This window comes from Achroia grisella, unplaced genomic scaffold (assembly GCF_030625045.1).
Source record: "Achroia grisella isolate CSIRO2021 unplaced genomic scaffold, CSIRO_AGI_Agris_v1 utg874, whole genome shotgun sequence".
Lineage (NCBI taxonomy): Eukaryota > Metazoa > Arthropoda > Insecta > Lepidoptera > Pyralidae > Achroia > Achroia grisella.
This window is the reverse complement of record NW_026713051.1, coordinates 7,023,482-7,049,887: the sequence shown is the minus strand read 5'-3', so window position 1 is coordinate 7,049,887 and position 26,406 is coordinate 7,023,482. Positions and strand designations below refer to the sequence as shown.

The following is a 26,406-nucleotide window of genomic DNA, read 5'->3' as shown; positions in this document are numbered from 1 at the left end:
AATTCATTGTTTTTTAATAAATTACAGGTTTGTGTTCTAAAAAAACATATATTATCCCAAAAAACCAAAAAAATAATCAAGAATGCAATTTCAACAGTCTGCATCTCTACCATAAAAGTATTATCCAATTTCGTTGCTTTTTCTACTTTTACTATCGAAAACATTTTACGGGATTTTTCAGACAAGCCAATTCAGTCAGTGCCATATAGTCCAGAGCTAAGCAGTGCTTGTGTTGTATGTACTAGACAACTGATACAAATACTTAGATACATTTTTTGTAAATGCACTATAATATACATAATAAAATATACAAACCATTATAAATATATATTTATATTTGATGGCCTTTGAGTATAATACTCATGAATATAAAGTTTTCGTGCGAGAAATCGAACCTGGAACCATCGCAAGTAAAGCGGTGTGCTAACCGCTAGTCCATCAAGGCCATCAAATATATATACATATATCTTACATGTATACTATGTATATGAATAGCATTGTCTGTCTTCATTGTAATATATATACATATGTTGTCCCATTGAATTATATCAGATTATATCGTGGTATTATTTATTTCTTATTCTCTATACCTAATATATTTGTTGTTTTATGCTTACTTAATTCAAATATTGCATTAATTAGAACTTTACAAATACCTACTACGTAATATCGAACGAATAATGAAATGTAACTGTTAAACCCTTACTTCACAGAAGATTTATCATGCATTCCTTAAAGTACATTCAATAATACAAAATCACCACGAATTTATCATGATGATTTCCAGACGGAACTATAGTGGAGGTCAACCTAGCATGATACCTTGTAATTCGATGACATAAAATAATATTTTAAAGTTATATAAAATGGCCAATTACACGTTCAAATTTCTTAGTTTTATACAGCACTAGCTTTCCGCCCGCGTAGACATAGGGTATATTGGTTATGACGCGTTTAAAAATACGTGCTCAATAGTGGGACGTTATATATCCTAAACCTTCCTCTTGATTCACTCTATCTTTATCTATACATATAAATAAAATTGGAGTATCTGTTTGTAATATTGAAATAACTGTTTTTTACTACATGCATATGAATATAAATACAGTACATACACCAAAATAACATTTTAGAGTCTGTTCATTTCGGCTAATCTTTGAAATGGTTAGACCGATTTTAACGGGACTTTTAAAGCTGATGTAATAAGGAGTAACTTAGGCTACTTTTATTTCAGAAAAATAAAGTTAAATTCCTCGTAGACGAAGTCGCGAGTACAGCTAGTTATTAAATAAAAACGCATCAAACTCCGCCTAGTTTTTAAGATCAAAACATACATAGATCTATTACACACTTACTTGCCCTAGAATACAACCAATGAAAGCCTTATTCGTACAAATTCTCGATGTCAGGGTATGCAGCACCTATTAAAATTTCTAAATTATGTACGATTTGACCTAGAGCCTCATCCAGAAAGATATCACAATTTCTGTTTAAATTTGGAGTGGAAAAAATTCTATTCCCAAGTTTGAGCAGTTCTTGTGGGAAATCAGTATCTGTGATTTCATGATAATGAGCTTCCCGGTGCTTATATTAGTATGTAATTTTAAACCTTCAATTAAAGTTTATAAGGGAGACGATGTTAATGACAAAAACGGGAGAGTTTGTCGGAAATTTTCAGCAAATATAAAAGTAATTTCCGCTACGATTTTTTAACGTTCTATCCAAAGTCACCTTGAAAACACCATGAGCCTTAGAGGCTCATAGTGTTTTCATAAAAGCATTTATGTGTTTGACACACATAGATATAGCACGTCATTTGACCTTCGACAATAGAACCTTAGTACCGTTTAAACTTAATATTTAAACATTTATTATGGTTTCGAAATTCGTTTCTACCACCGTGCGACCATTGACTTTCGTTTAATAAACTTTTAGAAAATGAAAGTAATATTTATTTTTTCCATGTTGCTGCAATTATGAAATGAAATTAAACAGTTAGACGATGTTGTAATTTATCCATGTAATACTATTTTTGGGAACTGTATAATTGCCCCTACTTATGGGTATGCAAATTTGAATAAAGCATTCGTGTCGTTATTAGCAATTAATTTGGTTTGATTTAATTTGAAATAGTCAAGTAGCATATAAATATCTGCTACATTAGATTCAAATATAACTAGCAATATGTAGACTTGCTAATGTTGCTTTTAATAACACAACATAAATTAGTTTGTTTTACATAATAAATATTATTAAAGCAAAAGTATTGTTTATAAATCTATAATCATAAATATATCCTATAACGGTTTTATTTTCTTCCAGTGGGGCCGCCATTTCGTCACCGAAGAGTACAGCAGCTATCAGAAGGTGAAATAACGGAACGGGCGTTTGAGAGGCTGAGAGTACAAGAGGAAATCAGGCAAAAAGAAAAGATAAAAGCGGAAGAAGCTAAAGCTGCTAGAGAAGCGAAAGCAGCTGCAGCAGAGAGAGCAGCTCAATTAAAATCAAAATCTACGCAAACAGCTGGTTCTGTTGTGGAGACATACTGTAGAGCGCGACCTGCGACTTTCCGACCGATTCTTGAACAACCAAGGTATTCGACAGAAAGTAAGTCGTTATATAACAAAAAAACACATAAATCTACAGCGTGGTATCTTGATTTGACACCTACATCTGTAGAAGAATCAGACTCGGGATATTTCTTTAATTCTTTTAAAAATATAGAAGACGATTATCTACAATTTGATAACTTAGTAAATGGATATTCATATAAATCTATTGATTCACCACCTGTACTAAAGGAACATAAGCAAGCCAGAATACCTACACAAAGACTTATACCTCAAGTATATAAAAGTCCTTACCGCCGTGCGCTAGCGTTATCAGTGCCTGTAAATAGTAGGTTTGACCACGACTACTATATTATAACGTATGACGAGCCAGAAGTTTTACCAGGAACTTCCGGTAAGTCAATGAGGACAACATAATCTTGCCGATTCTCATCACTTACTGACTCGCCATTCCTTTCTAAGGCAAGATATAACATTAAAAACTTAGAAACGTGTGTCAGTACAAGTGAATTACATTTTAAAGATTTCATGGACTTTGACGACCGCAACTACGAATTTCCTGTAGTTGGAGATGTTTATGTGAATGATTGTGCGAATACTAAGGAACAAACTAAAAGTAACAAGAACCACAACTCTGAATCAATGGAAAATATGAATCCCTTAGACGAACACGAAAGAAAAGTGATCATTGAATTCTGTCACTTACTGGAAAAATCTAAACAACTATTCAACGGTCTCAGGTATGAATATATGATAATATTTATTACTTTTCTCAAAAACAAATTATTATAAATGTAACTGGCACTTCAAAGTACGAGTATCGTTTAAATAATGAAATCTTTCTTGTGATGATGAGTGTTTAGTGTATAATCTTATTAATATTACATATAAACGTGAAAGTTTGTTAGTATGGATGGATGTTTGTTACTCCTTCACGCAAAAACTACTGAACAGATTTTGATAATATTTTACAGTAATATAAGAGTCACCGGTACATTAAATGTTTTACTGTACGAGCTGCCCAATTATGGAATACACTCCCTACAGAGTTTTAGAACTAAATTATTATCTTCGACTAGAGGTGCCTTTACAAGCTTTGTAATCACTTTGACACTGCTATCTTTTAATACTTCAAATTCTTGCAATATTTTTTGATTTCCGTTCTGCTGTATCTACATATATATACACAAAATATATATGTTTTGATTTTATTATTATTTTTCTATTAAAATTATAATTAAATATATTCTTATTACTTATGTTATATTAACTTATATATTGGTTTGCTCGTATTACATATGCGCGTAAAATGCGTAGTATGATTAATTGAGGCTTTCTATTATAGGATAGTCAGTTTGATCAATTGCTTAATTTTTAGGGAGCTCCCCCAATATGGCCATAAACAATGGCATTCCTACTTTGGTCGTACATTCGACGTATACACAAAATTGTGGAAGTTTCAACAGAAGCACCGCTGTATTCTGGATAGTAAATATGGTCTCAAAAGGTGGCAAATTGGGGAAATTGCCTCTAAAATTGGCCAGCTATACTACCATTTTTAGTAAGTACACATGTTTTGCAGTGTAGATATTTATTGTTGATTATTTAGAGAAATAGTCTTTACACAATAGTAGTAACACAACTATAACATATATTTGTTATTTTATATATTTGTTAAAACAAATATAACATATATTTGTTAAGTTTATTGAAAAAAAGAAGTCTCACTTATTTAATTATTTTATTTAATATAACATAGTGAAGATATTGTACTTTCAGAAGCTTTAATGCTTAAACAATCCACGCCATATCTAAACAGCTCGATACAATTTAATGAAATATGGTTCAATGCTAAATTACAAGGGATTTTTTTCAGCCTCCGAACGAGCAATACCGGTTACCTGAACGAGGCTTACTCGTTCTACTATGCCATTCGAGGAAGATGCTATTACACAAAAGCTAGTAAGGAAGATAAATGTGAATTAATGGTAAAGAAATTGAGATATTATGCTCGATTTATTGTTGTATGTCTGCTACTGAAGAAGTTAAAGCTTGTGCGGGATCTTATTAAAGAATTGGATAGACAAATCATTGATTACGGAATCACGTACGATCCCGATGATCAGATGGAGTGGGCCCTGGTTGTAGACGAGGTCAAGGCTTTCATACAAATGGAGCCAGTCATTACTGTCTTACACCCAGACAATTATCCAGTCACTCTGTCCCACAGGTACGTTTAGTCATATCTATAATATATAAAGGTACTCGTACGTTAATAGAACCGGTCGGACGAGTCGTATACATTTACAAATTACAAATGCCAAACGGCAGCCGTTCGATGGATTCCAGTACTGTGTGATAGCCCTAAATCGTACAATGGTAACTAGAAAAGTTATCATTTACTATTTATTTGTTAAGGTTCGTTGTAGAAACATCTGTATGAATTAGGATAATATTTGTATATACTACATTGTTAATATCATTTTACTACTTCGTGTGTCATGGTATTTTGGGTTGACTGGTCTCTTTTAGAGATAAGTCGTCTTTTGCTAAACTGTGTTTTTAAAACTAATTTAATCTATGTATTTAAAAGTGCAATAAAGAATATGACACTGTTTTAAAAGTAAAATATATTTTTAAACAAGTTTTGTTTCAGTACACTTATTGTATTGTACAGTAGTTATGTAATACAAATGTTTATAATAAGTAAGAATAGAACCTGGAAGTCTTGCGTAAAATGAAGTGACCGCAGTATTAGCCAAATGTTATAAGCATCGTAATAATAATATCTGGATGTGTTTTTTCAAACTTGTTTCTTATTTCCATCGGTATGGTATCCTTTTAGTCAGATACTACCTTCACTGGCGATTCATAACATTTGTTTAAGGTAATATCCGAGAGGGCAGCAGCGGCACGCAAGCCGGATTGTACTTTATCACGTTTATTTATAGTGCTTTGTAGAATAAACGCTCTGGACATATCATACATTCTATTAAGCTTCCATGTAAAGCTCATACTCATTATGATAGTCTTTTTTGTATACATGCATATTGAAATCTCTTGTTAGATATTTGTACGGAATATGCTCGGTATCTACTTAATATTTTTTAAGAATGGGCTCACTACCGTAATTTATATAATTTGGACCAAGTTAGTATCCAAATTAAAAATTCTACTTATTTTATATAAAAAAGGAAGTAACATTTTTGGTAACAGAACCATTTGATGATATAATAGACCACTTCAATCCGCGGTTGTCATCGGGTTATTATCACCCGCCCCAAATTCTTGAAGGGCCAAAGATAGTACAATAACTCCCGAAGGACTGGAATGAATATAATTAAAAATAAAGTTAACTGTATTCGGGACATTACATTATTTACAGCTTAATCTAACTTAAGAACTAATCCTATATTTGGGAAACAAAAGGTATGCCTAGCTTATATATGTAGTGCTCTATTACGGGCATTATGAACTACAATGTCATACCAAATTATAGGATATGGATCTTATAATTTCACTGGCTTATCTTGCCCTTCGACCGAAACACATTAATATTTTACTTTCTACGTTTACCACGGTAATATTTTAATATGTATAGATTATACCCATAGTTTATGGGTGTATCTTCATGTTAAATTTCGAACGAAATAGAAACTAATGGGCAAATTGTCTTATCACTTTTGCGACGTTTCCATCTCATGGCAGTTGATGTCAGATAAAATGTATCTGTGAGTATTGTTTCCACCTGTCTGGGCCTAAATGTAACTGAACATTAGTGCTAGCTTCAAAAAACCAGTGTAAATCTTGCCATATTCAGTATTACCGATTGTCATGAAATCGTACAATTAAATTTCGTTATCTGTACGTTATCTGTATACATATAAATAAAATTGGAGTGTTGTTTGTAATATTGAAAGAACCGTTTTTTTACAAATTACAATACAGCGTATACAGTATAAATATAATATATTTACTAATTAAAAGATTCTATCATTTTTTAATTGCTGTTACGCGTACGAGCGGTTATACTTATAATATAGAATAGTGGTAGCGGGTACATAGTGTAAGTGACTTGACCACTCATCGAAACCAAGACCGTACCATGGTTAGTTGCGCCATATGGGTCGTGTTAATAAATTGACCTTCTTACAGACTCTCGCCGTTGACAACGCCGCCTGTGGAGCGTAATTCAAACATGTCGCTAGTGTTACACGAAATACTGATCATCGGAAGCAACTCCCAACAGGTCAAATTCTCAGAACTGACCATAGATATGTACCGGATGCTGCAAACATTGGAACGGGAGGCAACCGGCGAGATACACCAGATATACGATGATTCACCCCGTCAGAAATTTACATCGACGCCCAATGCTCCCAACAACAAAGGTAAATATTACATAATCTCAAAAATGTGTCTATCAGATATTTTTTTATGATTACGATTTATGTCGTGTACCTATGTGCCAGTTATAATATTCTACGTTTATAATAAACTACTACTTCTAAGTTTGTAATAAGTTATTGCGTTTGAAAAATGTCTGCAAGTGTACCAATTACTTAAAACGCAGCAATTTGCTGGTATGGCAAATTACAAATTATCGTGAATATCATATCTAGTAACGTGAATCCTTTAACGTGCCAAGCCATTTAAATCTTTTTGATGTCATTTCTGTGCGGTACTATTGTGAATTCTGCTTGTACTAGAAAATAGAAAGTATTCTGTAATTATTTCCAACTAGTCCATAAAATTGCACAGCCCTAGTAATACAAGGTGAATTAGAAGCAGTGGCCAATTAGTGATTGCTTGGCGTCTGTAATAATGGATAATTTCATTGCAAGAATAGTTAATATAATTTTTATTGCGTATTTTTGACTTAAACAAGTTATCATACTGCATTTAAAATAAAATTTAACAGTTTTTTAGCTAATTTATAATCATTGCAGCTCGATCTATTACTATTTATTATATTATTAACTGCAGTTGATTCGAAGTGTATTAATTAGAATTACATGTGACTTGCTCTTTTTTATGTATTATAATTGGCATTATATGAATAACCTGAAGGTCCATATGGTAAGCAATAACCGTCGCCTAAATACAAGAACAGCACTACGGATATTACATTATCATGCGACACCCCATTCATGCGTGGCCATTCCTTAGAACTATGATGTTGTCTCTTATCCTAAATTATAGGATATAGGATGTCTAATCATCCTATAACTGAAACACAGCTTATGAAGCTGCTTGGTGTATGAAACAGGCGAGACTGGAGTAATTTTTATAGTCTAAGTCTGGTAAAAATTATACCTATCTTTGGCACAACTTGCGAAACTACAATATATGGCTGGCGTTTACATATATTTAGATCATACTGTAATCCTACCAGCTGTGCGACACAATGCTGTCTAATTAAGACAGACTATCATATAGATCCATATTTGTATATTTTGGACAATTATGTGGCCACGGGTTGCACCACAAGTATATGGAAGTTACTATGTATTGTTACAAGATCCTGTTCCTGTTTTAAGCAGTGGTTACAGCTTCCCATTGCCTGTCATTATAATTTGCTTAAAAAATCTTCATTTTTATCGAAGAAATGCTATTATATTTATAGTCCGATTTAAATATATCCTTACTATATATATCCTACTTAGAATACAAACCCTTTACTATTTGTCCAGAACCCTATCGTTGTTTTAGGATATTATTTAGAGAATGGGAGAAACAAACCTCTTAACCCTCACAAGTACCTGCTGTATAAGCCGTCTCCCAGCCAACTGCTAGTATACCTCGCGAGTGGCTGCTTGGATCTGCCGCTTTATGGGGCCCTGCTCATATACATCTCATCAGATGGTCAAATTGTACAACCACCGAAGAACTCTGAGGACGGTAAGTGTAGTAATTAATTAGATAAAAAACCTACCTAAAATATTTCTGTGTAAGGTTCAAATTTCAAATTCCTGATGTCTACGAGTACATAGGCTGTATATTTCTTATGTAAATGGAACGGCAAATATACTACATGTGCAAATATATTGCATTGTGGTTCGAACGTTGCCAATGGAAAGTCCACAAATGCTGGAGATACCGCTGTATGTAACAGGACTGAATTTTCAATTTGTTGTGATGCAAAGAGATTGGGGATAGGTGCTTTATATAAAAAAACTAAATGTAAGTGTATATCCCTGAAAAATAGGCGATTTTTCATGAATTATGAAACGTCGTGCGAAGCACGTTCTCAGGTAAGTACATGATTTTTATTATTTTAAATGTTACTGTTCAATTTCCGTCATTATAATATAACTTTATCTCTGATATTAGTGTAAAACGGTGTACAGATTAGTTCCGAATAAATACAGACCACAGTTGTAAACAATGTCATAATCTCTATTACGGAAATAGTGCTTTATATCCGGAAATAAATAAAACACATCTGTACTGTAGAATTCATTAAGTTCTTGTTCCTGACTATTATTAGTGACAAGGGTAAGAATTGAGAGTACGTATAATATACTTTTTAAAGTCGGCAACGGCTTTTATTTCCTTTTTAATAATCAAACATCAAAAAATAATTCTAGAAAAAAATAACTTGTATATGTTATATGCTTTTTCAGACCAAACATATGATAGTTATCATTTTTAGTCTGAAAAGCATATAGCTTGTTATGTTTGCTAAATATAATATTTTTAAAATGATAACATACTGCATTTTTGCTACACTACGATATGGGGAATCTATCATATTGCTCACCTAATGATAAACGGTCACCGTAGCGTATGGACGCCTGAAACACCACGGTCACGTTGCCACCTTTAAAATATTTTAATACACATACTCTTTTTGGCAAACCCCATGCTGTAATTTCCAGAAAAAAAACTGGCCGGAGTTTCATTCAATGATTTAAGTCAACCCATAATATAATATAATACAAACAATTGCTAATAACAGATAAATTCGGTAGAACACACAAGTGATTTTTCTTCTACTTATTTATATGATTATCCTGAGATTATGGTGCATAATGATTACTGATCCGGCATGTTTTTAATATAATTAGAATAGTAAACAAGCTGATGGTCTATCTGATGATAAGTGGTAACCGTCGCTTACATACATCAGTATACATAAGTACATCCTGTAATTTTCTTCTCCGTTCACAAGAAATGCAACTACTTGAAATTGTCATAAGAGCGTAAGACCACCAGGTGGTAGTCTCCCCAACTTACATTTTAAATATTTAAAAGAGCGTTGTGACATATTGGTTTACATACATACTCGTATCATGATAGTCGTGTGAAAATTTCATAAGAGCGTAACAACCCAATGACTAACTCTACTCATTTCTCCAGCTCACAATTTTTATAAGAACATCATGACCTAGTAGTTTAATACTCCACTTAAACATAGATTTAGGCCACGGAGTACATGCATGCATAACTTTTGTTATCTAGTTGTTTTTCTATCCTCCTCATCTGCTATTCGTATTTAGTATATTGGTACAGCTGTTACTAGCATACGTCGTTATGGGTATTCCATACCTAGTCCAAGATAACTGTATTGCCTCTTTCCCACCTTTTATGCGCTTCAATTCAGATACATAAAAACGAAAAATTAAAACACTACTAAGGGGCTTGAGACACTTGAGCTTCACCAATCAGCTATTATTAACATACATATAATATAAATTATTATATCACCGAGAAGTACACAAAATATACCAGATGAGTATATTGGGTGTAGAGATGAGAAACACCGTACCGTAGAACAAAGAATATTAAATTTGTATTAAACAACTATATATATACTATATATACGTAAATGTATTTCTCAACTAAAGACAAACAGAGAGATTTATATGTTGTTAGTTAGTGGATGGATAGTTGCTGCATCCTAGTTGTTTTAATTATCTTTCTGTTCAACTCGTTACATTGTGTAGTTACAAGCTTAGAGGACCTGTATTGCAATTAATAAAGTCTTATAATAAACCGCTCACAAATTTTCACAAAGTTCTTGCAATATTCGTATTGTAATCGGTTAGAGTACCCAACATTTTGGGGATTCGCTATATCTACCTTATCACACTTTAGTTAAAACCCATCTATATATGTAATTATATATATCACAGTTTGTATTTGTTTAAAATTGTTACTACTCTCTAAATATCTACAGTTATATTATTATTGACACCAAATATTCACATACAAATATACAAATACGTATTTGGATCATTGAAAATTAAGCGTTTTTTTCACACCAATTAAAAAAATCATAATATCTTTCTGAAGGAGCTCGCAATCAGAGAAATTGGTCATTATAAGACGTCTGCAAACAACAACAGCACTGACAGCACGCAGTAGTGACTACCACCGGCACATCATTGATAAATGTCAAAAATTTCAAAAATGCTATTTTACCCTGAATTACCCGTAATATGGTTCAGATTAGCTTCCATTATACCGCACATACTAGCATTGATTGTGAAAGTAGTCGCAGAAGAATTTATTCAGTGCTGGAGAAAATCCGGCAACTGACAGTTTAAAGATATACGTCGTTGCCTACACTATAGAATGCTTTTCTTATATGGAAATATGCTGCGTCAACCTGGCTGCCACAGTCCACTGATTCCGTGACATATGTTCAATAGGACAGTAAGCCGTGGAACGGTCGGGCCGGATACCATGTTGGCAGTCAGTAAGTCAGTTTTGCAATTGCTTACTGATTCGAAAATGTAATACAGTTTCACATTAGTCGTCACATTACAGCGCATCTGTGGTAGAGTTCATGTATATAGGTAACAGTCACCACCAGTGTCGTAACGTGCGTGATGGCTATAGTCTTGGGCATCATAAACAATGAGTCAGAAGTATCAGACTATTTTTTAAGTAATAAATTAAATATTTTAGAAAAATAAACACAAAATGTATTACTAAAAATAGAGAGTTACTGGTTACCACTTATTATGAGGTCGGCTGACTACCTGAATTGCAAATCCAATAAAATACAGTACAGTAAAAGCATAGTAGAGCTGACTGTGTAATGCGGCAGTATCCATATGTATCATAATGCACAATGCCCAATAAAGCAATACCCAGTAAATGTATACAAATCATAATTGATGCATGAAAATATGTTTTAATAATTTATAAACAGACAATACGATATTTAATTTATTGGAGTATTTTCAATAAATATTGTGTAAAACATTATATAAAATTATTTGAACACAGTTTTGTAACTATGATTGGAATTAACTTCCCGTTTGTGGACTGAAAATATAATTTTATAAAATTCAATAACATACTTGTCAAGGCGTTCTAACGGGTACAGAATTATAGAGCGATTCATTCCTCTTTTCAATATCAACACTACTCTGAACAGAGCACATGTATTGGACTTGAAGGAATAAAATATTTTTTATTATACGTTATAAAATATCTAAAAAATGAATAACTAAAATCTATAAAATACCTTTAACACTCCGAATATTCTGAGTACACTGCGTTAGCTTGCAGTTATTTATTGTTAACTTTCAATTTTCCGGAGAGGATGCCAAAGGAAAAGATGAATTTAAAAGTAAAATATAAAATTTCATACTACAAATATTCATTCATAGTATTTGATCTGTTGCCGATATATTTTGTATCTGATACTTTTATTTTATTTCTGGTCCCTTCAGCTAGCTAAACTAGCTAATTGTTTGAATCTGCGATATTATAATATAGTAGATAATATTCTACATATACTAAATCACTATATTCGTTATTAAATCACTATATTTATACTTTTATTTCAATTAATAAAAAAAAAACAATATTATATTTATTGAAGAATAGAAGAATTTTTGAATAATTACAATTTCTAAATACCATTAATTCGGCATATAATAATTCATCGTTCTTTGACGGCCTATGACAAACATTTTTATTTAACCAATTTCATTGGATACCCATAATTTCATTCTGCAACGTTAAGCTTTTATGAAGTGCATCTCATGGGAAGTAGCCATGATGCTCTAATATTGCCAGAAGAGATTATCTGCTTGGTACAAATGAAACAAATTGCTTAGAAATAAAAAAAACAATTTCCATAAAGAGAAACAACCTTCAATAGGAATAAAGCTAGAATATTAATAGTTTTTACTTTAAGTCTTATATTGTTTCCCTTATTTTTTTTTTGTAATATTGTAAACAACAAACAATATGATGTTGGATGGTGCATTTTCTGCGTAGGTATAATCCGATTATTGCAGAGTCATTTCGAATAACAATTATCTGTTACTATACTTTATTGTTCAAATAGATGCGGTGTGTGTAGGTAGAGACTAAACAAACAACATAAAAAATAGAAGAGACATTTGTTTGTAAACCATTAATAATGCCCTAGAACTCGGACGACCTTTGTGTTCCAAATTTTATTTATGTCCGTCCAGCTGTTTCAGCAACTAATATTTAAACTTTCATATGAATAGTATTAGCAAAATAATTGTTCATTAGAACAGAATAGATTTCATCTTTATTGGAGTAAATAAGTACTTTTGAATAATTACAATTTCTAAATACCATTCATTCGGCATACAATAATTCATTCTAAAAGTAGACTAGTGTTGCTACTAATATTTCGTACATATTATATAAACACGAAATTTACCTTGATTACTATTTATGACATCAATGATATTTCAACGCTGTTACAAGAAGGCACCTCAGTAACTTTGTAATTTCGTTATCTTTTTCATTGCTCTCTTCGTTTTATCAACCTGTTTCAACTACGGTTCAACCAGGTCTGGACGAAGAGTTCTTTTTAGGAATATTTTTTTATTTATAATTATTATTTTTGTCTTACCTTCTGTTCTTCCTTTACATTCTTTTTTCTGCGGTTGTGGTGCACTTGCCTTTGGCGCCCGGCAATACCGTTACCTAGTAATGACTTGTTCACAATATTACAAGATGGCATTGCAGACCTCATACTTTTCTTCGCTGCTTTTAATATCATATCTTATTTCATTTCTATCCACAATCTTTTCATCAGTTACCTGCAAAGACTTTAACAAATATTTATACATTATAAAACTAGTGTTTTCAATTCTACTTCCGTTTCCTGTCACGGTCATTGCCAGGGAAATTCAAGTTATTTCCTAATTTGAGTAAATATATGGATTCAGGGGTCAAGCTGTTTAGCATACCGCCTTCTTTTCTGATTACTGGTTCTGTTTCTCGCACAGTGCTAAACACTTGTATTCATGACTATAATTGTTTGTATCGGCCAGTGTTTGCTATATAAATTTAGTAAGTAAAATATTAACAAAAAAAATGTACTTAAGTATTCTGAGTTATTATTATAATATCTTTTACCGAACATGAGATGCGTGTAAAATATCTTCTAGACCCATTGTTTTTCTTTTTTACAAACCCTGATTTCGTGTCTACTTAGTTTCAAGTAAATATAAATGAGTTTTGAGTAAAAGTTGTTTAGACTACCCTTTAAACTTTACAATACCAAGACTATGAGCAATTATAAGGCACACTAGCTATCCTCCCCCGGCTTCACCCGCGTGGACATGAAATATATATATATATCGCGCGTTTAAAGATCCGTGTTCAGTAGTGGGACGTTATATATCCTAAACCTTCCTCTTGATTCATTATATTTATATTCTGTCTTTTAAACAAAAACGCATCAAAATCCGAGTAGTTTTTTAAGATCAAAACATACATAGGGCTATTACTTAGAAGATATTTTAACCGGAAACCGCTGGTAATGGTCGCTACATTTAAATTGTCCTTCAATTCCTTAGTAAGCAGCCTCTGATAGGTTTACATTTCTCAAAATCATGATTGGATCATGCTTTTGAGAAATTCCGATTTTTGACGTCAAATCGTATGGTAGCAGTTTAGAAGGGTTTAGTAAAAATTCCTGTGGATAATAACTGCGTTTTCGATAGTAGTCACGCTGTCGATTTATTTGTAAGATTTTATTTATCCGGGAACTTTTTGAATAATCAGATTATTTCGTTGATAGTATCATACTTAGGTAACACTATTTCCCTAGAACCAATGAAAACCTTTTTCGTGCAAATTCTCGATATCAGGGTATGCAGCATCTATTAAAATTTCTAAATTATGGACAATTTGACCTAGGAACTCATCCAGAAAGATATCACAATTTTTGTTTAAATTTGGAGTCGGAAACATTCCATTCCCAAGTTAATAAGTTAAGAAATCAGTGTTTGTGATTTCATGATAATGAGCTCTCGACGCTCATATTTGTCCGTAATTTTAAACCTTCAATTAAAGTTCATAAGGGAGACGATGTTGGGACAGGGAGAGTTTGTCGGAAATTTTCAGCAAATATAAAAATAATTTCCGCTAAGATTTTTTAACGTTCTATCCAAAGCCACCTTGAAAACACCATGAGCCTAAGAGGCTCATGGTGTTTTCATAAAAGCATTCATGTATTTGTTTTTCATAAGGGAGACGATGTTAATGACAGGGAGAGTCCGTCAGATTACTCTAGGAAATACAAAAGTAATCCCGCCCATGAGAGCAGAGGTGTTTCTAAGATGTTTTAAGGTTCTATCCAAAGCCTCTATGGCTCACGGTGCATTCATCTCACAGAATCAATGAGGTATCTTGTAATAGTTTATCAAGAGACCCTATTTTATGGATATAACATGCAGATTGTTGCTCAATTGTTGATTAACAGATAGCGGAAGTTTAAAAGTAGAATGAGCAGTTTTTCCATCCTTTAAGATAGTTGCTGCAATTCCTGACGATGCAACTGCTATCGCTTTTTTCCCCGATTGTATCTTGCTGCTACTACTGCTACTCCCCTACGCCAGTGAATCCCCTACATCGCTTTTGGTTTATAGCTAACTGAGTGGGTTTTTTTCTAATACATTAAATATTAGATTCAATTTGGATTTTTCGAATTAAATGTCCAAATTGAATAATTTAAAAGTTATATACAGGTATTGAAGCAATCGTTAATATGAGGTACATATTAAAGAGGTTTTTCTAGTGGTGGCACGTCAATTAAATTTATAAACAAACCTTGGGTTACATTATTGGAGATTTCGATCTTTACACAATTTGTGTTAAAATAGCGTAAGTCATGAGTCGGCGTATTTTGAAGTGCTTAGACCCAGCCGCACGGACAGTTTCCACGAACCTGTTGTTGTAATCGTCCAAGTCAACGCAGTCACCAAGGCATTCGAAACGGTTTTGCAATTCTAGCTGAAAGCTTTCGGGGTTTTGGATCTGTGTAGATGTAGGGCGGAGCGTATTTCATCAGTCGGGATCGTTCGAGTATCAGATTCAAATTCAATGTGCATCTTACCATCCGGTGATCGCTCCTAATTTTGACGGCATTGATCACAGAGATATCATTGAAAATCTGTTTTCTCGTTGACAAGATGAAATCTATCTCGTTTTTTGTGGCACCATCGGGACTAATCCACGTTCATTTCCAGTGTTTCGGCTTCCTGAAGAAAGAGTTCATCATAAAGAGGCTCTCCTTCTCCATGAAGTCGGTCGAATGCTGATTTGACCTCGGAAGTTCCGATCACTGATACCAAATTGCCCCACTCTCAGCTCATCACCGCTTCGTTTGCCCAATTTTTCGTTAAAGTCCCCCATGATAACGTTAAAATAAGTCTTTGTACTATGTATGGCTTTAGAGATATCCTCATACTTAGCCTCAACCTCGTCGTCGGAGTACGTCGAAGTTGGAGCGTACACTTGGATGACCTTCAACGAATACCGTTTGATAATTCTGAGTATCAGGTACGCTACCCTAGTCGACACGCTCTCGACCTTGATAACATTATTCACAAGTGACTTGTGAACGAGGAATCCGACACCGACTTGGGACAGTTGATCGCCCTCCCGGAAGTAAAGCAGATTGCCGGACTATCGAGTCCTCGCCCTTTTTTCGGACTTCAGATAATCCAATCTGCTAAACTCTTTCTCCAGTTCAGTTAGCTTTTCGTCAGTCCGCAATGTTTGAACGTTGTATGTTGCCAGGGCCAGTGATGATCGTTTGTGGTAGCCTGGACTTACCCGGAGATTCTTCGCACCCCCTGCCCCGCCGTTTCCATAACCGCTACAAAGGTCTAGACTAGCGGGACCGCCGGGGACTGGGGGCCGGGGCCTTGGGTGTAAATCCATTTGGGGGGATATTACCATAATCGCCACGCTTGGAATGCGGGTTGGCGATCGCGGTGTGATGGTAGTTACTCAGTAGAATGCTGCTGCGCGTCCACCGGTTGATGAATCCCTTAGTCGCCTTTTACGACACCCACGGAAAGAGAGGGGGTGGTGCTATTCTTACGGGCCACCACACGCACAATTTAATATTCTAACTGCAACTAATTAGTTGATAGTTTGTTTTCACAGATTTTAACTTAAAACGTTATGTTGCAACGCAAATGTCTTAGCTCCTTCTTCTTATAATGAGATAGTTTTCTGAAAATATGTATTCAATAGTGCTTATGTTTTAAAGTATTTGACTAAAAAAATTTCTATTCTATTCCAATAAATATTCAGTAAACCATTAATTTATTAATATTTCAAAACGTGCACGACTATTTCGGCATCTTAAGCAAGTCACAGTTTGTTTCTACCGTCTAGTTCAGCTAGCTTCTTCAGTTTAAAAGAACTGGCAATGTAAACAACAACATTTCTTTTAATGTTATATTTTCTATATTAATTTCTATCTCTAATAACATAACACAGCATTTAAATTACTTATATGTATAACATATTTAAAATATCGTAAATATTTAGTCTGAATAACTAACGCCATACAAGGTCGTCTCCCAAAGCGTTTACAGAGTAATAGGCTTTATTCAATAAGTATCGCTAAATAAACATTTTAAAATATTAAAATGTGTTTTGATATCATATTGTGAAATTTGTTTATTTCGATATAACCAATTAATTTTATCTAATCGAAATTTGGGGACTGCAAGTTAATACTTGTATCTACATACTATTCACTATTTTTGAGAAAAAATCTAAATTCTTACGTATATACATAATATTGTAAAACTACGTTATGAATATTAGCCTCTAAATGTTTAATTAAATTCCTATATACTTCTGCTCGTTTAAACTAGTAGAAATTATGTTTATTCAAATAAACTTAATATTTGTATAAGCACTTTATAACAGACATATGTTTTTATTGTACCTACTGTTACTGTTAGTCTTATGATTAATTGTTTTTTTCTTATCATCGCAAGAACAATAATCCTTGTATGTTGCTCTTTTACAAAAGTTATTAAACTTATTTTATACTAGCTACTAAATTTCAATAAAAAAATAATATAGACTATCTGTTATTTTGATGTATAATTATAGTTTTTGCGGGAAAGAGTAACAAACATCTTTAGTTAGAAACTTTCGCGTTTATAATATTATAAAGATAGATATAATGGCAAACAAACAATACCGTCCCAAGTGGTCAAGAGCTCCATTGACATCACGTTATCACGTGACGCCCGTAATAACCCTCATGTAATGTAAAGGACACAAGGTGATAATGCCGGACGAGAGGATCTGGTATGGAGGTAGCAGGCCGCCTTCCGCTTCTACCATTACCATACCATACCAAATATGGCTCAATCCACCTATTGTAAATAATGAAAGGTGGCAAATCCTGTAGTATACCAACTATTGACAGCTGTCTCTTATACACAATACGTACTACAGATCAGTAGCCTGTGTAGAGACTGCTTTAGATCAGTACTATTCAGTACTAAATTTATATATAAAATGTTTGACATTTTAAATTTAACTTTCATTTCAAACTTTTTAATATACTATACTACATTCCTATATGCACTTAAATACATTCAGAACGAAACTCCAAGTTACAATGAAGGATCTTTCCTTTACGGAAATCGTCTTATTTTGGCAAAACGCACAAAATATGTTTTCTAAATTGCAGAGATTAAAATGCTCTGAAATATATATGCGGAGTCTCATGTCAGTTCTATTAATCGAAGCGGAAGGTATTTCGGCTGCAGGATCGTCACGATTACTATCCAGGATAACTAGAGCCATCAACTGCCATTGTAGTACCACAAGCGCACACTTCGCATTATATATTAAAATATAGGGACTACTAAACATATAGGTACTAGATATATACATATACTGATAACAAGCTTCACCTAAAAGAACTCACGATCATTGAGGTGGAAGTCAAGTAGCAAACCACTGAACCACGAGACTAATATTAAGTAATAAAAATTAAATGTAATGTAATGTAAAAAACTAAAGGCAGTTTTAAAAATGTAATTTAAAAACTGCAGGAAAGACGCCATACTTACGTACTTATTGGGCGGTGTTTTATAAAAGTAAACATGATACCAAAGCGCCACATTTATGATCCGTCGTTGCACGCTTAACGGAACTTTTATGTAACATGCATACTAGACATAAGACAGTGTACAGTTATGTAATATTATCTTATCTGTGGTATAGTTAACAAAAAAGATGTTACGATTAAGACCCTTTTAGAAATACAATAATTACTGTATAAATAAATTCATTTTTCATAGATGGATCTATTGATAGTAGTAGTAAGTAGGTAGAGTATTGTATAATGAAATACAGATTATAATATATTTAATAAATAGTTTGTAAATATATTATATACAACATGAAGTAAAAGAAAATAAATATATAATATTTTTGAATCATTATTCAAAAATCTGAAAATATTTTTTTTTTTTACCAAATCTACCATATCATAACACATTTGTTATGATATGGTAGATTTGGTAAAAAAAAAAAATATTTTCAGAGTAGTTTAAGTGACTTTTGCCCTAACTATTTTCTGTGACTACTGTTTTTTTTTTTCAAATTATAATTATTTAATTTCATATACTTTTGTCCGTTGTAGCGTTATTACACGTTTGATATGTTTGTTGTTTTAAATATACCATTATGCTTATTACACCATTCGAAAGAAAAAAAAATACTTATAAAATAGTGTCTAAAAACTTGAAGCTCTCGTCCTCACAAGAAGTACAATAATAAACTCCGAAACCATTGCAGCGATTTGAGAAATTCTTTCACTCTCTATACGGTACATTCTTTCAGGATAAATTGCTGTATTATACATATTATAAGCATATATACATAAAGATCACAAAAATAGTTATGAGTTATATAAACGTATAAGTCTTCTCGATAAATTCATCTATGATTATCCCTTGTGATATTCTTGTGTTCAGTTATAAACTTTTGATTTCACTACTCCACAATCGCTCGAGTCCATCAAAGGTTAATTGGAAGAAATCCGACTTATAGGATAAGTCCGCCATTGTACTAATTAATTTCTTATGATCATTGTAGCTTTTTTATACTGTTCTACAATTTAAAGCGACTTTTATTAAGTTTTTATTGTACAACACTTCTTCATTGTACATCAGTGCGTAGTGACGTTCGCTGATGTATTAAAAAACAATTGCTTTGTGGTTTTAAAAATATTTTTTATGTTTGTATTGTCCTCAAGAAGTTGTCCTCGCACGTTGCAACAGTCATAAAATCCAACAGAAATCCTAAATTCCTACAGAACGATCACATACGACGTGGTATACGATAGATGAAACGGGCCATAATTGATATAATGTTGTATGCGTTGCATGTGTTGATGTTAAAGGCACCGATGATTCAGATGAGGGAATCGTGCTGTGCCAGCCATATTTTTAAATCTTTTATCCTTTTACATTCAATTATTGCGATTAGTTAAAACGACATTTATTGATTTTAAGTCCGGTACAAAGTTCGCCGGACCAACTAGCTCGAGCTATATTTGGAAATGACTGAGATTATACTCAGTAATAGATAGCCTGTGCATGTTAGTTTATTTTATGACTAGGATCCCATTTGATACATTGCTTTATTGGCAATTTGCTGGCGTTTAGCATTCCTCTTTATTTCCGCGGGTTCGATTCCTCGCAAAGTACTAATATTTTTATTCATGAATATGTATGTCTGGATGTTATCTATATATACTACGTAAAATATGTATTTAGAAAAATAATTATTTGTGTTGTCTAGTATCCATAATTCAAGCTTTGATTAACTTGTGATTAGATGGTGCTATGTGAATTACTCAGGGATATTTATAATTATTATAATAATTACACGTAAGTATTATGTTGTACGTATGTCAGAATAATCGGTTTTCTATTCTAATGTCGATTACAGCGCATTATGGTGTAGTTGTTAATCAACTACATTGACAACTGCAGCAAAGTGTGTCTGTTCGTTTCTGCAGTATGCCATAACTTATTGTATTTCTGACTCACTCGCTAATGATGGAAAGATCAATAATAACCAAAGCTCGCCCGCGTCGCTGTCGACAGGTAATTCGTCATTGGAACCTAAGTAATCTCGAATAGTGCAGTTTCAGAGGAGTTTGCTCTCGTGTACACTTAAATTGTGAAATGAATTACCTACCGAAATTTTGTCTAAAGACTACAGCATGGGGTTTTCAAAAAGGGCATATTAAAAGTCGGTCGACACGTGACCCCCCTAGAGTTTCAGACGTCCATAGACTACGGTAACCGTTTACCATCAGACGGTTGTTTATGTTGTATGCTTGTTTAGTCTCCACGATATATGTAAAAATAAATCTTTACGTCATACAATGGTTGCAAGTACCTTAAATAAAGTGGATTGATATTTTGGAAATTTTAGTTCTTTAATAGAGCCTGGTAATACATTATATATTTTAGTATTAATGCAAATAAAATGCAGCATGCTATAGCCATGATTGTTACATGGTAGCCAAGACTTCTCAGTCCTCTACAATGTCAACGCACGAGGACCACCCCTCAACGGACATTATGATGTCATGCAGTTTGTGTACACATACCTGGTAACAATATTTTTTAACAATAATACATTTTCCATAGGTGGCTATGACGCTGGCGGTTTAATAACGACATCCAAGAATGACATTTACCGGGAATCGAATAGGGATTCGAAAGCTCCAACAACCACGAAGCACAAGGAGAGCCATTGTTTGCATCCAGGCGACCTGTTCCCATTTACCAGGAGACCGTTGTTTCTGATCATTGATTCAGATAACTCTTACGTCTTCCAAAACTTACCACAACTCTTTGGTCAACCTCTTGTTGTTTTGATGTCCCCTGCGGAGTTCCCAGCACCTTTTCGTGGTAAGTCAGTCATTAAACTAAAAATCTACACATATATTAAAGATTTAACTTTCTTTCAATAGTCGTGGGTTCGATCCCCGTATATTACAAATAAAAAAAAATATTTCGTATTTCTGTCAGTTGTTTTAGAAATGTATTTTTTATTTTTTTAAATATGATAGTAGAATACAAAATCAGTCACACAGGATAATTTTCGCTATATACATTTATAAAAGAAGAAATGCTAAAATATGTTTCTCAATTTTTTAAAACATATTTTTATTATGTAAGTTCAAACCGTTGTATTGTCGTCGTGATATTCCTGTATGAAAAAAATAATATGAAATATGTTATGTGACTGTTGTAGTGCCTTTAATGATTGTTCTAGTATATTATTTACACAAGGTGTATAAGTATGAAACCGGATTTTTCTTAAAAGTGCCACCAAAATCGCTGTGGTCTACTTACGGTGCTGAAGCTTATTGTATGTTGTTGTTGAGGAATCCTATTATGAGTTCCAATCAAAAAGCCGCCACTTTTGCAATTGGATCATTTTAAAATTACCGCCGAAAATGGCTGGTTACGTGCCGTTAAGTGAAGTTCAGCGGGGAAATCTTCTGTTCTATTTTTCTTACACAAGACCGCCGAGGAAGGTCACCAAATGCTTGTGGAAGCTTACGGCGACCATGCCCTGTGACGCACACAATGTTTTGAGTGGTTCAAGAAGTTTAGAGCGGGTCAGCATGAGGTAACGAACCAACCGCGTGGAAGGGCACTCAAAAAAGTTCGAAGACGAAGAGCTGCAAGCGCTACTTACAGAAGACCCTTGTCAGACACAGAAGATGCTTGCAAAGCAGCTCAGCGTGACCTAACCGTGCATCTCGTAACGCTTGAAGGCGTTGGGAAAGATTCTAAAGTTCGGGAAGTGGGTCCCACATGAATTGAGTGAAAGACAGATACAGTGGCGATAAACCACTTGTCAGATGCTCCTTGCCAGGTTCGAAGGAAAAAGATTTCGGCACCGGATTGTGACTGGAGATGAAAAGTAGATCTATTTCGAGAATCCTAAACGACATAGAGGTTGGGTTGATCCAGGTACTTCGGTGAAATCGGCACTAAAGCAAGATTGTTTCGGATAAAAGACCATGCTTTGCCTTTTTAGGGATCAGAAGGGTCTGGTATACTACGAACTGCTCAAGCCTGGCCAGACGGTCGACCAGGTTCGTTATCAACAACAAATGAGAGGTTTGACCGCAGCTCTGCTTGAAAAACGCCCGGAATGGCACGAAAGGCACGAGGGTAAAATCTTGCTACACGACAACGTACAGGCTCACAGGATAAAAGCGAAAAAGAAGTGCTCGCAGGACTCGGCTGGAAGATCATACCCCACCCGCCCTACTCTCCAGACCTTGCTCCATCCGACTAACATATTTTCGCATCAATGGGCCACGCTTTGTCTGAGCACCGCTTCGCCAATTTTCAAGAAGTGTCAAAATGGGTTGAAAATTAGTTCGGATCAAAAGGTGAAGAATTCTTCAGTCGCGTAATTCGAAAATTGCCTTAAAATCCCCCTTATGTGTCTCGAGTATTAAACGATACATTTTTTCAAAAATCAGTCCGGTTTCATATTTATACCCGGTACATCACCAGAATCATCTAATTAAATGATGAAACCTGATGGTAAACACAGCAACTCCGTAATAAACATTGCAACCTAACTGCGCCAACGATAGAAATCGAAACTTTTTGTGGTACTAATAAATAGACTTACACCGGAAATTGATTAGACTAGCACTGCAAATGTATGTACACACAGGTGCAGCGTCTAGCTTATCTCTAGCCAGCAATACTGGAAACTTGATTTCTCGTACTACCGCAGGACTTTCGAAACTCTTGATACATCTCAAAGTGCAAAGTTTATCTGACTACGTAGAAGATATTAGTATAACTTACCTTACCGTGTGTTGCAGTAACGGTGTAGTATTATTTGGCAGTATTGGGTACATGTTATCAAACATGCATCGCCAATCTACATATTTAACTATCGTAATAGGTTGTAGGTTAGTTTAAAGGGTTCATATTGATGTCTTTATAGATAGGAAATTGATTTATAGTATTGCAAATAAATGTCATGTAAAATGAAGGAAGTAAACAAATGATCGTAATAAAACGAACTAGAAACAGAACTATAAAAACGAAACCCTTGGTGTTCACAGCCAACCGTCGCGGGTTCGATTCCTCGCAGAATACAACTTATACTCATGAATATGAGTGCTGGTATTAGTCTGGGACCCCTGAAACAGAACTTACAAACCAAGCTTCAAGAGAAATATATGAGAGTGACCCACGCCGACTGTTTACAGTCTACCTTTGATAAATTTTGTGACGACTGTATTTGTATAAAATATTTTCTATTACTGAAAAAACATAAAATATTTATACAAACATTTTTGATATATTCGTGCATACAACAATCCGCGAATAATCCGCCTTTAATATTTTAATTTGCATTTGTATAATGTGTTTACAGATCGCGGGGAACGAGGCAGCTTATTCACTCTATTTCTGCACTCGCCGCTCTCGGCCTTTTGCTACTTCTGCCAGATCCACGAACTGCATCTGGTGCATTGGGATCGTGCTCAGAATTATATTGACACATTCATGGCTGAGGCGTCCCAACTAGTCACCAGGAGCCGCTTAGGTAATGTTTCTCTTCTTAAATCCAATCTGGTATTATATCAGTATTATAAAGAAGAATAATTTGTGGTGGATGATCTCAAAAACCATTTAATCCATTTTAAAAATGTTCTCAGTTATCAACTTTTATAATAAATATTGAAGGCTAATATAGACTATAATTGACAAGAAAAACGCCAAAATAAAAATCTAAACAAAAACACTTAACAGTAGCTACAAAATACACTTTATTATGTGGACTACTAAATAATGGCCGCGACTTAATCGGCTTATTTTAATATAAAAATTATTTAATATAGGTATATGGCATTCAAGTTAAATTTCATTAAGATCTTTTCAACCTTTAATCGTGATTAGATAACAAATGGACAGACACACCTACTTTAGTATTTATATTAGTATGAATAAGTCGCCGTTAAAAAGCAGTGTCATTCATATTCCAGAGAGGTATATGCCGTTTATGGGCGACGACTTCCTACGACTGTTGGTGTTGAGGTTCATATTCTGCGAGGTAATCATACGTACGCACCGGGCGTTCGAACACCATCCATGCCACACACGAGCCGCGCCGCCGCTCCCTGAAGAACTACTCGGACATCCCGCACTTTTTCATATTGTGATGGATTTGGCCAGTCATTTACAAGTAATACACTTATATTTTACTACTTGTTATCCGCCCTTTCGTCTCTACCAACTTTCATACCTACTTCATAGTTGTTGTGATGAAAGCGATGTCCCTTTCTTGATTATTTTTATGAGAAATAGAAATAATTTGTTATCAGCACTTAATATGAGCACTTTTGAATAGTCATGCAATATTTTTTTGGATCCATCACTCATTCGGAAAGCAGACTCATCGCAACAATAACAAGCATGAAACTTGCGAGTTGCACTTTTAAATAAATGTTGGTCAGCATTACATATTAAGATGTCGTGTGAATACAAACTGCCAAATAGATGTATAATATTTTGTTACTTAAGTACCTATTATATAATAAATATTTAATAGCTACACTTCGTATCACTTAAAATAAAATTAAATTAAATCTGAAGAAAGGTATGACGAAATATTCCTACATTTGTATTAAAAATCATAAACTTGCAACACTGCTTGTGTTTGGCAGTAACTCGACTAAAGTTACCTTCAGAAACTGTAAAATATAAATAGCACAAGTTTTCTTCATTCTTTTTTCACTCGTACTGGTCGATCTGATGCAATTTCATGGAATCAATTTTAAAGTAGACATGTTCAGAAAATACATAATAATTGAATTCGAACTATGAACTATTTTTTATTTACTTATATATTTTACGGCTATGGATACAAGTCCTGCCCTAACCTTAACATCAAAATATTGCTAATAATTTCAGGTACGTCATCACTTCCAGGACCCGAATGCTCCCGCCGCGCCTCCCGCGAATAGAGAATGATGCCGTGTCGCAACCGTCTCATTTGCCGATGGCCAAAAGTGAATTATTATTGTTCAAACTATATTTTTCTACACTGCTCTTGCTCTGTTAAAAAATATATAGCTTGTATTCGCTTATAAATATATTGTATCAGCAACGATGTTATGAAATCTTTAAAATAGTGAGAGTTTTATGGACTATATCTAGATAATCTAGCTGCTTTTCATGCAGTACATATAATAAGTATATTAGTTATTAAGTTTCAGCCGTTGAAGAAGATTAATTAATAGAACTATAATCTTGTTATTAGTAATAAGGTATAACAGACTATATTTACCCACAATATCTTTATGAGAACATATTATATTTATATAGAAGCACGCAAACGTATTTACGCTTTTAATTAGTAGTTATTATAATATAATACATTGATTGATTCTTAATCTCATGTAATACGATAATTAAAGAAATATATTTACTCTATATGGTTAGACATATATTGTTCAATTGATGTTACACATATACGTGATCATAGTTTAAAT

General features: G+C 33.8%; 1 protein-coding gene across 1 annotated transcript; it reads left to right on the top strand.

Annotated features, from left to right (window-relative positions):
- Positions 1–3,212: 3,212 nt before the first annotated feature.
- On the top strand, positions 3,213–25,885 carry LOC131853074 (protein SCAI). Its single transcript, XM_059203869.1, has 9 exons — positions 3,213–3,310; positions 3,949–4,131; positions 4,447–4,800; positions 6,726–6,961; positions 8,283–8,471; positions 21,515–21,778; positions 24,288–24,463; positions 24,900–25,097; positions 25,826–25,885. The coding sequence occupies exons 1-9, from the start codon at positions 3,213–3,215 to the stop codon at positions 25,883–25,885; spliced, it is 1,758 nt and encodes a 585-aa protein (XP_059059852.1).
- Positions 25,886–26,406: the final 521 nt, after the last annotated feature.